The sequence below is a fragment of the Poecilia formosa genome, unplaced genomic scaffold (genome assembly GCF_000485575.1).
Source record: "Poecilia formosa unplaced genomic scaffold, Poecilia_formosa-5.1.2 Scaffold127, whole genome shotgun sequence".
NCBI classification, from domain to species: domain Eukaryota; kingdom Metazoa; phylum Chordata; class Actinopteri; order Cyprinodontiformes; family Poeciliidae; genus Poecilia; species Poecilia formosa.
Genome location: NW_006800066.1, coordinates 410,300 through 422,739, shown reverse-complemented (window position 1 = coordinate 422,739; position 12,440 = coordinate 410,300). Strand labels below are relative to the sequence as shown.

General features: G+C 40.0%; 1 protein-coding gene across 2 annotated transcripts in view; it reads left to right on the top strand.

The window, feature by feature from the left end:
• rbms3 (RNA binding motif, single stranded interacting protein) overlaps nt 1-12,440 on the top strand; it is a 229,218-nt gene that overhangs the window by 143,461 nt on the left and 73,317 nt on the right. For both annotated transcript variants that reach the window (XM_016676090.1, XM_016676089.1), the window contains exon 6: nt 9,522-9,601. In XM_016676090.1, the coding sequence (XP_016531576.1) occupies nt 9,522-9,601 (80 nt within the window). The remainder of the gene's footprint in view (nt 1-9,521; nt 9,602-12,440) is intronic.

The window sequence follows — 12,440 nt, the reverse complement described above, 5'->3', positions numbered from 1 at the left end:
TTTTAAATGTATTTTTTAAAAATGGAAAGCAATGATCATTGGCATAATTATCCAAAACATATTGCCTAATCTTCAGAGAAACGTTTTCATCAGACACAAATATTTTTTTATTGTGTTTGCTCATAATCTTTCTCCCAACTATAGTGCATCGTACACACTAGATTTTTTTTTTTGTAAATTTTTCACACATTTTACCACGATCATATAAAATGATATGCTGTTTGAAGGGATTAAAGTTTACAATCCGTAAAGAATATTTTTAGACTTATTCAGGTCGTTTAGACAAAAAAGTTGCTTTATTCTAAAGATTTCAGATGTTTTTTTTATTATTATTATTATTATTTTTCATGTTCTAATAAATTTAACCTTCAAACAAATAACTCAAATTCAAAATAAAAGAGGCCATGGCACAATGTGGCTGCCGAAGTGGGTGTAAAGCTCATTAAAACCTCATCAAGTCTTTGCTCTCATTTTATTTTCCTGGCTTGTAACCACGCCATAGTTGGCCGTCTGTAGCGCTGCATTGGCCCCTGGCATATTTAACTCATGATGGTCTCAACTGCAGTTCAATAAAGGGTGCAGCGATGTATCTCGCATACAGGGAAACTCTGGACGGCTGCCTGATCGGATGAGTCACTTACTACCTGGAGGAAGGATGCTAAGCTAATGTGCTTACAGCCTACAACATCATAAATCCATAATTAGCACTGAGGATGGCATTTCATGCTTAATTTAAGCACTGAGTGATTTGAAGCGTAGATGGTATAGTGAGTTACATTGTGACTGCCTGACTCAGTGGATGATTGACTGGTTGGGCGGTCTCAAGCTGTTTCATGGGGGAAACTTGCAACTACCTCAGGCTAAGCCCACCACCAGCTGCGCAGCTTCTCCCAGCAAAGAGCTGCTTCTGGAAATATTGAAATCTCTGTCGCTCAATAATACAGTTCGCCCTTTTCTCTGATTTGAACTCTAAACTTAACCATTTAAACAACTGCTCTTGTAAATATATGCGTTGTGTGAGACGCCAATACAGGCTTGACTGTCGTACCTGCCACTCCCGTGAATCCCGTAAAATGATCACACACATGCGCTCAGAGCTTGACGTCTGTGAATTATCGATGTAGTCACCGAGCATTTGATCCGATAAATGTGTTTGTGTCAGAGGACAAATGCTTTTTAACCAGAGTTTGGTTATAGTTTGCCATATTTCAACCTATCTAGTGATTATCCATTACAATTATGTCATCGACTGACCGATTTCCATTTTTTTTCCTCTCCCCTGTGTCGCACTTTCCCCTTTCTGTCGTTGGCAGCAACAAGAGCAGGACCCCACAAACCTGTACATCTCCAACCTGCCAGTGTCGATGGATGAACAGGAGCTGGAGAACATGCTGAAGCCCTTGGGTCACGTCATCTCTACAAGGATACTTAGAGATGCCAATGGGGTCAGCAGAGGAGTCGGCTTCGCCAGGTAAATAAAGACCATAAATCAATGGGCAAAAATTGACTTGTTTGTCCTTGCATGTTATAGGAGAAACGGTTATCCTAAAAAAAATCTATAAATTCCTGTGACTTGAGCTCTACATTGAAAATGTTATGTCTCTGGAGTAAGTGGAGGTATCTAGATGGCACATACTTATCAAAGTAATGGTTCTTTAAATTCTGAGAAGTCCCCAGTAGAGCCATAAAAGAAATTGCACAACTGTTGTCTTGGGTTGAAACTGTTACTGAGGATTTAAATAAACGTGGGTATCCAACACACAACGAGAATCTGTGTCGACATCAGAAAAATGCTGTTAATCTCTACAACTCTTGCAGGAAGTCCAAGACCAACAGCTTAAAATGCTACGATCAACATTCAGCTGTGTTGATCACAGCAGCGGAGTATAACTGGAAGCCATACTTTTCAGATTCTCATTTGTAAAAATAAAAAAGGGCAAACATATTTACGTTAAACTTCACAATTGTACACTGTTTGTGCCAGCTTTTTAACATATAGCTCTCAATAAAATAAAGTTTGTAGTTGTAAACTGATACATTGTGAAAGGTTTCAAAAGGAGTGGATACTTTTATAAAGCAAACGCAGTGTCCATGTGTTTCACAAGCACGGATAGCGGCTATTGCATCACTGTAAAGTCACTGCTGCTGTTTTTCTAGAGCCAAGCCTGTCATTTAACAGTTTTTTTTTTCCATTTTCTACTTTGGAAAGTTTCTTCTACAGCTTATTAATCCCCCAAAGTCATAAACCACTCTGTCCTTGTCCTCGACAGCAGCCACCAGGCTCTCATTCCTCCCTGTTTACCCAGAGGAGGCCGGTGACGGCCACACCACCGCCATCTTGCAGGGATTTTTCTTAATCACCTGCTCTGGCTAAACTCCTCTCCTATTCCCTGCTCTATTACTGAAAGGTTAAAGCAGGATAGATGAACGCATACACACCAAATAAACAACTGCACAAATAAGCATATGCGCAGATAGATCCCGCGTGCAAGTCGTTGTGCACATGTAACAACACACATTAAAAACTAGCCTCTTAGTTGCGCTCCCTCAAACAGGCAGCCCTCCTGCAGACCAGCAAACAGAGCACAGCAACAACCTGCCACAGGCCACCTGTTCAAGCAGCCTCAGTGGCTGCAGGGACAGACATGATGGAAAGGGAATCTGAGAAAGCGGCTACATGAGAGGGACGCGGGTGTGACGCATCGGTCTCAGAGAAACGAGTAACTTTAGAGGTCACTATGAAGAGACGAAATGTTTTTTTTTTGTTTTGTTTTTTTTTACTGAGATGATCAGAAATCTTTACAGAAAGCGAAAGGAGTGAAAGAGGCAAAGTTTAAAAAATTATTATACAGGCACGAATGGCTGAAGAAATGATCGATTATAGTAAAAAAACAAAAAACAAAAAGTGTCCGTAAAAGAAGCTAGAAGGACAACTGTCCACAGAAGACAAAACAGATCAATGGACTACATAAAATGTAGACCTCCCATTAGCTGTGTCAACAGACAGACAGACAGGCAGCTGCTGAGGGCTGGACTGTGAGGGGCATTAGAGAGAGTAAACTGAGCTAAGTGTTTGTGGGCTGATCCATTACTGTTATCAGAGCCCATTACTCCAGCCCCAGCACTAATCATTGCAGACAGCAGCACCTGATGCCATTAACCAGCAGCATACTCAGAAAAGCCAAACCTGCCTCCCCGTCTACCTGCCTGACTCTGCAGCTGACTGACCAACGCTCAGCCTGGCTCACTGATTTGTTTCTCAGTGGCTGCTTTCCAGTCTGCCTGCCTCATTTGCTCCTAGTATTCTGGGCTGATTTCTACCTGCTGTGGTGATGGAGAGACAATGACAAGAGATGGAGTTTTTACAAAACAAAACAAACAAAAAAAAGTCATTTTTAGAAAAGGAACAAAGGGGTGTGCTCTGCATTAGCAATTCTTACCATTTAAAAAAAAAAGGAAATATGCTAAAATATTATTTTTTTAACAGTCATCCACTTTTTAGATGCAGGAGTAACGCGCTTAGAATTAGTCCCAAATAACCTCAGTGCTGTTTTTACCATACCATTCACTTAACCCAGAAGTGACTTGATCTTAATGAGAGGAAAATACTACAATAAAATGATTACTCACCTCCACTGGCTCATATTTGGGACAGGTTGGTGAGTGGTACATGCTGCTGCGCCCTGGCAACCCGGTGGTAGGAGATGCCAAGCAGACGACGACAACTGACCGGTTCATATTTATAGTCAGTTTACCGTAGCAACTAGTCTCGTTATTAGTTCATAATAAACTATTAATATTGATTGTGATAGGAATTAACCAACCAATACCTAAAATCAAAAACTCAGTTGTTATTTATGTTGTGTGTACATCAGCTGTGGGTGTGTATGTTGGGGTAAAAATAAGGCAAAGGATTCTCAGAAATGGTCAATCTGGTCTTGCAACAAGATGGCTCCTGTGACAAAAAAAAAAGAAAAGAAAGAAATTAGTCCTAAGATGGGGGATCTAATGAACCACATGTTGCATGATAGACTATGTTCTCTGTTACCCACAAGTATTCCAACACACATGGTACACAGGAGAGTGGATGTTGGAGAGAGTGATGTATTTGAATCTCTCTTGAGATCCAGTCCTGGTTCATGACAGGCTGTGAATTACTTTCCTTCAGTGATGTGACAGGTGGAACAAATGAGGCTCAGTTCGCATGCAAAACCTAATGCTAACACATTTATCACACAAAAAATTAACCATAAAAATAAATCTTGAAACATGAAAATAAATCAAATCAAAGAAAACCTGTTGAATTAATGATGTGTCTTAGTCTTATGCTTAGCTATATATTATCGCGCTAATGCTATCTTGCACCTGGTTTGTCATTGTTATCTTTAAGACAGATTTTTCCTCTCTTGATGTAAATGTTCTTTTCTTATGGAAGAAGAAGAGCTCAGCACAACTTTTCTTGTCTGGTGTTGTGTTTTCTTCTCTTTTGGTTCTGTGGTGTCTGAGAAAGAAATCTGGTCAATTGTTGTCCCGGAAGAGTTAACCTCTGGGTTAACTTAGTCTGGTCACTGCGTTTCCCCCATCCGGCTAGAGCTTGATTTGCGTGGTTACTAAAGGAATGGTCTCAAACCTTTGCTGCTGGTTTGAAATTGAAACAAAGAGATGACTGCACTACTTCAGGCATGTCTTAGTTTCTGAAAGCTGATTCAGGAAATTTAAGGTTTGCAGTGGAATTCAGGAGCAATTTCTACCATTGGAGGATACTGGAGCCACATTTTTGTCCCATGAAGAGAAGTAGGGCAAAATGAAAAATGGTCTCCCTTAGCAAGGAAGGTTGGATCTAAAGACAGTTAGTTGGTAAAGGGATGTTAGAGGCCCTCCTCATTGTTGGGATATTTGAAAGAGAAGAAGATGAGAACCTAAATCCTTTCTTTACGTTCACAGAGCTCTGGGTGTGACTGTGTCCATTGTAAAGCATGGAGGATGATATGTGATGACGTAGGCCTGTTTCTCTCTTTACCATCCTGGAAAACGTGTGGAATTAAAGGACTTTTAGATACATTTAAAGACACATTTATCCATGAGTCAGTCTATGTAAGTAGACTATTCAAACTAGGTACTGAGAGTTCTTTGTTTACTGCTAATCTAAACACACTCTTTGAAAAGGTTTGAGCTAATTGCTTGATTCTGAGTGCCAGTGAAGTGCTCAAGGCCACCAACCATATTTATTGATCAGCTAAGCCGCATTGACCTCTTAGTAGCAGTCAGGGCAAAGTGGAAAAATAAAGAAAGATGTGAAAGAGGGTGGTTACAGGGTCAATAGGAAATCATACCAGGAAGTGTGAAAGATAATTTATTTTGAAAGATAATGGTAATAAGCGAGAGAAAAGAGAGACAGATGTTGATGTTAAGTGGCTGCTATACGGAAAGAAAGGAATGCGCAGATAAAGAAAAGAAGGGCACGGATAGTAAGAGAGAGCAGGCGAAAAAAAAAGAATGAGCATAATGGTGAACGATGGAGAAAATAACCAAGGTTGAAAGACAGGGAGGAATGAGAGAGAGACGTCAAAAAGAAAGGGTGTAGATGGGCTGGGAGTAAGATGGATGGGACGGTGAGAGCGATAAAGAAGCTATGGTTTGAAAAAAAAAAAGAAGAATGAGGGTTGCGATAGGGGAGGGATGAGAGACAAAGGACAGAGAAGTGAGAGGCTGACAGGATGATATGAGTATTTCAGGAGGTGTGGGTGAAAAAAGCATGAAAATGTGGAATGCAATGAATTCTGCACATTCCGGGAGCATATTATAATAAAGGCACTGCAGTCGCTGGGGCCTGCATTGAAAAACAATCTCATTTTGATATCGGGCTTTTCTGTGTAAGGAAATCTGAAATGTATTTACTGCAAAGGTTTTGCAAATTCATGCATATAAATGTTTGTTTTTAATATGTTACTGTGACCTAACTTTATTTGGCTTTTTGATAGCAATTCCTTATGCACAGAAAAGCAAATCCAACTGTTTGACTGGAGTTGCTGGCTTTTCCTGTAGCGTCTTTAAATTTAAATAGACTTTGGAGGTTGTGGTGTAAGAATTAAAATCCATCTATTCCCACTCATTGTATTATAATATAATCCGTTTTTGTGATGTGTCTAAGCACACCAGAGGCTGGGAACGTTTTGATTTGGCTGAGTTTGAATTCAAGATGTTGTGCAAGACTTGCGGCAGGAAAAAGCCTTTGTCACATCTACATGAAGTCCATGCTGACCAGCATTTTTAGCATTCAAACCATTTTGTCCCCAAACTCTTGCCAGCTTTGTTTATTTCAGTGCGTTATATTACAGGAAATCTCCCATGCACCAAAAACAATGGTATCCTTCCTACTTATAATCTGCATAAGAGCCTCATTTTTAAATTGTATCGTGTGTTGTACACACCAAGCTTTCTACACACACATCAACAAGCACGTTAAGGTTAGATCACCCTGATGGAATCGAGGTGATCTAATGTGACTGCACTGCAGTGAGTAAAATGTCAGATAAAATGGAGAACAGAGTTGGCAGGAGTGGGAGGCCACTGTTCGCACAACCAGTTGGTTGTGGAACCTCCTAAGTACAGGATACAAGCAGCGATTTATTCTGAATTAGAGTCGGACAGAAGCTGGATTTTCTCCTGGGGCAATTCAGATCCCAGCTGTTGTAACTGGCCCTTGAGTGCTCGCAAATCAGTATTGTGTCAGAGTTGACATTCAACTTGATCCTAGTTTTGTTCATTTGGAGATTAAATAGGGGCCTGGTTGGAAACAGAAGGATACAGGCATTGCATAGATACTTTTTTTGTTTGTTTGTTTTTTTTCCACCAGGGAACAACCCTTTAACATTTGGAAGACCTCTCTAATCAGGTTTTCTCTGGTTTTCATCAGTTCGTAGTCTTTTTTCTGAGATCCTGATTGGAAGCGAGTCAGCTCTTTGTGAGATTTACAAGAGACACCAATGGAGGGAACATCCAGATATTCTCATCATGCTCTGCCAGTGCGGCTTGCGTACCCCTTTCCTGTCTGTCCATCTAGTGAATGTCTGCTCACTGGACTGCAAAACGGAGAAGCTGCTCTCCTTTACGAAAAGGTGGCTCCGTTAATATATATGAAACAAAACACTTCTGATGCCGGGCTTCCAGTTGTTTCATCTCAGAGTGAAAAAGAGAGGCAGAGGAAACTGCTTTAATATAAATGAAGGTTGGTGTACTAATGTCACTGTATTACAGACATATTCCTCACCTGGAGTCATTTTTTTTTATGAACTGTAATCCCTCTTATTTGCCAAGGGAGTTTTCCTCATTTGTTCTGGTCGATGTTTACATCCCACCACAGGCCTGAACATCGGAAGCTGAAAAACAGATCACTGAGCTGATAACAGGTCTGGAGAAAAAAGCAGCCAGACTCTCCCTTCATTGCTCTTTGGGATGTTACCAGCACGCACCTTTCTAATAAACTACCAAAATAGAAAAGGCATGTAAAGTGTCCCACCAGAGAGACAAACAAACTGGACCACTGCTACGCAGTCTTAAAAGAAGCACAACATGCTGTCTGTGCAGCATTAGGACGCTCTGATCTTCGTCTGCTTCATTTCATCCCAAAATACAAGCAGGAACTGAAAACGTCTAAATCTCTTAGGACTGTTGAGAAAGACTGATGCGTTAAAGTGGATGTTACAGGCCTGTTTTACGTACGTTTTTGTGAGGCGTGTGTACTGACTTTCCGCACATATAACAACAACAAATCATGGTTCACTTCACATCTGAGGAAGTTGCTTTGGACTAAAGAAAATGACTGCAGTGATTTGGACCAGGCCTTACATAGACAAGAAACGAATTAACCAAGGAAGTCAGTGCAGCAAAGAGAAACTGTCCGACGTGTTTTCAAAACCATCATCTTTCTACATCCGACCATCATCCCGGTCCCTGAGAAACGAAAAATCACAGGTGAAATGACTGCAGATCTGTCGCCCTGAGGTCTGGCGGATGATGTTACCAGCTTGGCATGACACTTCATGTTGCACCACTTTGACCATCAAGAGATGTAACGCCAGGATCTTGTTTGTGGACTACATGTTAGGCCTTTGACTCCATTAACCCAAATGTCCTCCACCAGAATTTGGTTGACTCGTCAGTAGATCGTCTGCTTCCACCAGGAGTTTGTTTCTCTCACCACTTCTCTTTTCTCTGCACAGTGAAACTACAGAAGCCCTTGTAAAATTCATTTTTGTGACATTGTCTAGTGAAATGGTAGGGGTAAAAAAAAAAAAAAAACAGGGGGGGTTAAGCAAAGATTTAGGAAACAAATGTTACAGAATTTCTTTTGTTCCACAGAGAAGCGAATTGATCATTTATTGATCAGTTTTTGACTTGCAGGAATAAGAAAATTTTTCTCACATTGAAAAGAATGATTTGTATAAATAATGGAGCAACTTTTAAAGCAAAGCCATCCTAAACAAATCTTAAGCAACAAAATCATTCAATTGCCAACTTTTAAGTGGATACAAAAGGGTAATGAGCTGTGATGCAGCTCACAAAGAGGGAGGAGAGAAGTAAACAAGTTTACTTTGATCAATATATATTTTTTGTCATTATTGCTTTGATTTTTTAAAAAAAAACACTTGATACAAAATATTACATTCTCTGAACTTGTAAGTAATGTCTTATCTCTTGGATATTGAATGATTCATATCCAAACACTGCATAAAACTGTCTTTTAAAACATGCATGAGGTTGAAACTGGACATTTATCGTAACACGACAGTTCGGTGACAGGTGATGTCTTTTTTTTCTCTGCATGCAAACAAGCTGTGCATTTGTGCAAAATGTGTTTGATTTACTAATACACATGTTTTATGTAATGTCTAACAGAAGAGCGTATGGGCATGTGGTGTGAAAGATCAGAGCCCTCCCACTGGCCAGCTGTTTGACTTCTTCTCAGACTTTGATCGAGTGGCTGGGAGAGAGAAGATGGGTTATTCAGCTTGATGTCTTTTCTCTCTCAGTACACAATACATGAACTATTGTTTTCACAACATTTTTACACGTTGCCCATAAGTAATCCTGCATTTTCTGTTACGCCCGTGAAGGCTTTTAAGTATCACTTTTGGTCCTCGTTTGCCTTTAAGTTTCGATTATGCAGCACACAGGCTGCATAACAACCTTTTCCATTAAAGGCCCGAATTTCATTATCAGCGTCTTACGCATGCAGACAATAATGTTCCACAGTAGAGAGACAGGCAAACTCTTGATGGTCTCACTGGAGACCATCTGTCTTTTTTGAAAGAACAGACTGATTCTACTCTGCCAAAGGGAATGCGGTCGTCAAGTAGAGTGCTTTGCAGAAACAAGGACAGGTCGTTCTAAAAAAAAAAAAAAAAAGAAAAGAAGTCGCATGTTTTTGTAATAAGTTTGAGGTTACTACAGAATTACATAGCAGTCATGTTGAAATTGAAGCTTATTTAAATTTTGAAATTAATGTTTTTCAATTGCAGGATGGAGTCAACAGAGAAGTGTGAAGTTGTGATACAGCATTTCAATGGAAAATACCTGAAAACTCCACCAGGAATCCCAGGTGAGTTTTCTTTCCTTTTGCCTTTCCTAACTCTTGAGCATTAACATTTCTTTCAGTTGTAAAAGAAAAAAAAATCCCACCCTTTCAAAAACGACTCCAATATTTAATTCAGTTGCTGTAATTTAACATCTAGATCAGACGAATAGCGGGGTACACACAGTGGTTTCTGACACCAAACCTGATCATCGTGGCATTTCCTCAATAGCTGGTGATTCTGTAGGGCTCTTTTCCTCTGCCTCTCTCAATTTCTGTGCCACCGCCTCTTTCTCTCTCTGGTGGTGCACTTGCTGCAGGCTGGGACTTCTTGGTCAGGAGAAAACCCTCTTAATATTCACACTCATGCCTCTGTGCTGTTCTTTGCAATCTACTTAAGAGCTTGCACTCTCGCCTCTTTTCACTTCTGCTCCTTCTTTCTGTTGCAGTGTCCTCTTCCCTTCCCGCTCTGCTTTTCCGGAGTCACCCTGTAGAGAGCAGTGAAGGAGAAACGAAGCACAAGTTAGGTGTGTTAGCACAGAGATTTCTTAAGTGTCCAAAGAAGGATTGGAATTTAAGGAAACAATGCAAGGAGAATAAAGATACTGAAGTGTCAAACAAGAAGGATTGGAATTTATGGAAACAATGCAAGTATTCAGGCTTGGAAAAGCTTTTTAGAAGCAGCAGGCTGACAAAAAAAAATAAACTGGGAGGAGAAAAAAAATATACTGAAGTGTCAAACGAGAAGGCCCGAGGAAATGAAAAGTGCTGCTTCAGCACTATTGAGTCCAGGTGCTTCGGTATTTAAATTTCCCTGAGATGTGCTGGCCAGATAGGCCGATGTGCAGAGATTTCCTCCTCAGCTGTCAGGTTTTTATTATCACTCACCTCATCAACCATAGGCACAGAAACACATCCATAAATTGGTCTCCACTATCCAGTGATATCGGAGAAAAGTGGACTTAGAATGTCCACACATGCTCAGCCAGTGCATAGCCAGCAGCCATTAAAGGCGAGGTGAGCGTCTATATTCAAGTTTATCTGTAATAGGAAACCTTTAAAGCCGTAATATGAGGTTGACCTTCGCCTTTAAGGGTCGATCTCCCTGCTGCTCAGGCTTTATTATTGTAAATGGATTGTTCAGGCTCGTGCCAAGCTCGGAGATTTACTACCTTCATTGAGGAAAATCCTTCTGTGAATTAGGAATGGCTATGTTTACAAGTTTTGCTTCGCAGTCACCGAGGGGTGCTTGGATAATCTAGTTTTCCCACAATCCCTCAAATAAACGTCTGTTAAAGAGAGCCGCTGCCTTCTTCTGTTGCAGCCAGGTGTAATTTGAGATCATTTTTGGAGTAGATGTATATTTTTGGTTCTTTACAACTTATAGTAATTGCTGAAGGATGTGATTCTGATGAAGTGCTACTTTGACATAAAATTTATCCTCAGAGCAAAGATGCACAGACAGACAATTTAGAAGGAGCCTGAATTACAAATGCATGAGCATCAGAAATGACAATAACATTGCAACATGGACACTTCTACTCAAAGTTAGATGATTTCAGTATATTTTTTAATATAATTTGTATGATTTTACACACACACAACCTTAAATTACTGAATGATGTCAGGAAAATTTTTATTAGTGTCTCAAAATGGTTTGCACAAATTTTGTCAAATAAAATTGCAAACTTCTATGTATCTAATCAGCGTTTTGTTTGATAAAATGTTTCCTGACACCATGATGCTGCCACCACTCTATTTTACTGTGTGATTTTCAGGATAGAAATTTTCTGTCAATCACAGCATTTTGCACAAAACATAGAATTTTGGTGAAATCTAACCGCAGCGTTACTCTGTCAAACTGAAAAGCTTTCTTATAATTATGGCTTACCAACCGTCACTTTTCCATAAAGATCCAAAATTGTTTTTTTAATTAAATGCTTGTTAGATTTTATTTAGGTGTATCAGAGTAAAATGATCTAAAGAGAAATGCATGTTACATTTTTTAGGTTGTATTTGTTTAAAAAAAAATGAAAGTTGTGTCAGATTTATGTTCTTAATTCTCCACTTTGTGTTGGGCCAGCACATGGAATTACAGCAAAATACATTGAAATTCGCTGTTGTATTGTGACTAAATTGGGAAAGTTCAAGAAGTATGACTAATTTTGCAAGGTGCTGTACAAAAACAAACATAGGCTGTCTTTGCCTTTGGTAAGTAAGTGTGTAGTTTTTTTTTTTTTTTTTTTTTGCTTCCTGATATAATCCATGTTGACTGGTGCTCTGCTGCACTTAGATTCCTGGACTTTCCTCTTTTATCAGACTCAGATGTTGCAGAAGACTCGAGGCTTGTTTCTGTTTCAAGCTTGCAGAGTAAACAACTAATTTTGCATGCAAGTGGACATGCAGATTACATTTTCACTGCATTCCTATTTGTCTTTTGTCCAGATTGAACATTGCATATTTAGATTTTGCAAGTCTAAAGCAGATGCATCTACTTCTTGTCTACTGACAGAGGCTATGCCACGGTGTGCGTGTGTGTGTGTGTCATGTTGGTGGGATTTCCCCCGAGCCCTTTGCTATGCAGGCCAGCTTCTTCATTCATTGTGCTTTGACAGCTCAGCGGCACCCCTCGGGGTCCTCTCACCACACACAGAACAGCAGGATCGTCTGTGTGTGTGTGTGTGCGTGTGTGCGTGGTTTTGCTACACCCATCATGACTAAACACAGCGAGCCTAAACACCAACTACAAAAATGCAAAAGGAAGGTCCAGGAGCCATGACTTTGACCTGGGTGGAATGTCACCATCAACTTAATGCTAATGAGAAACAGTTTTTTTCTCACTGAAGAATATATATATATATATATA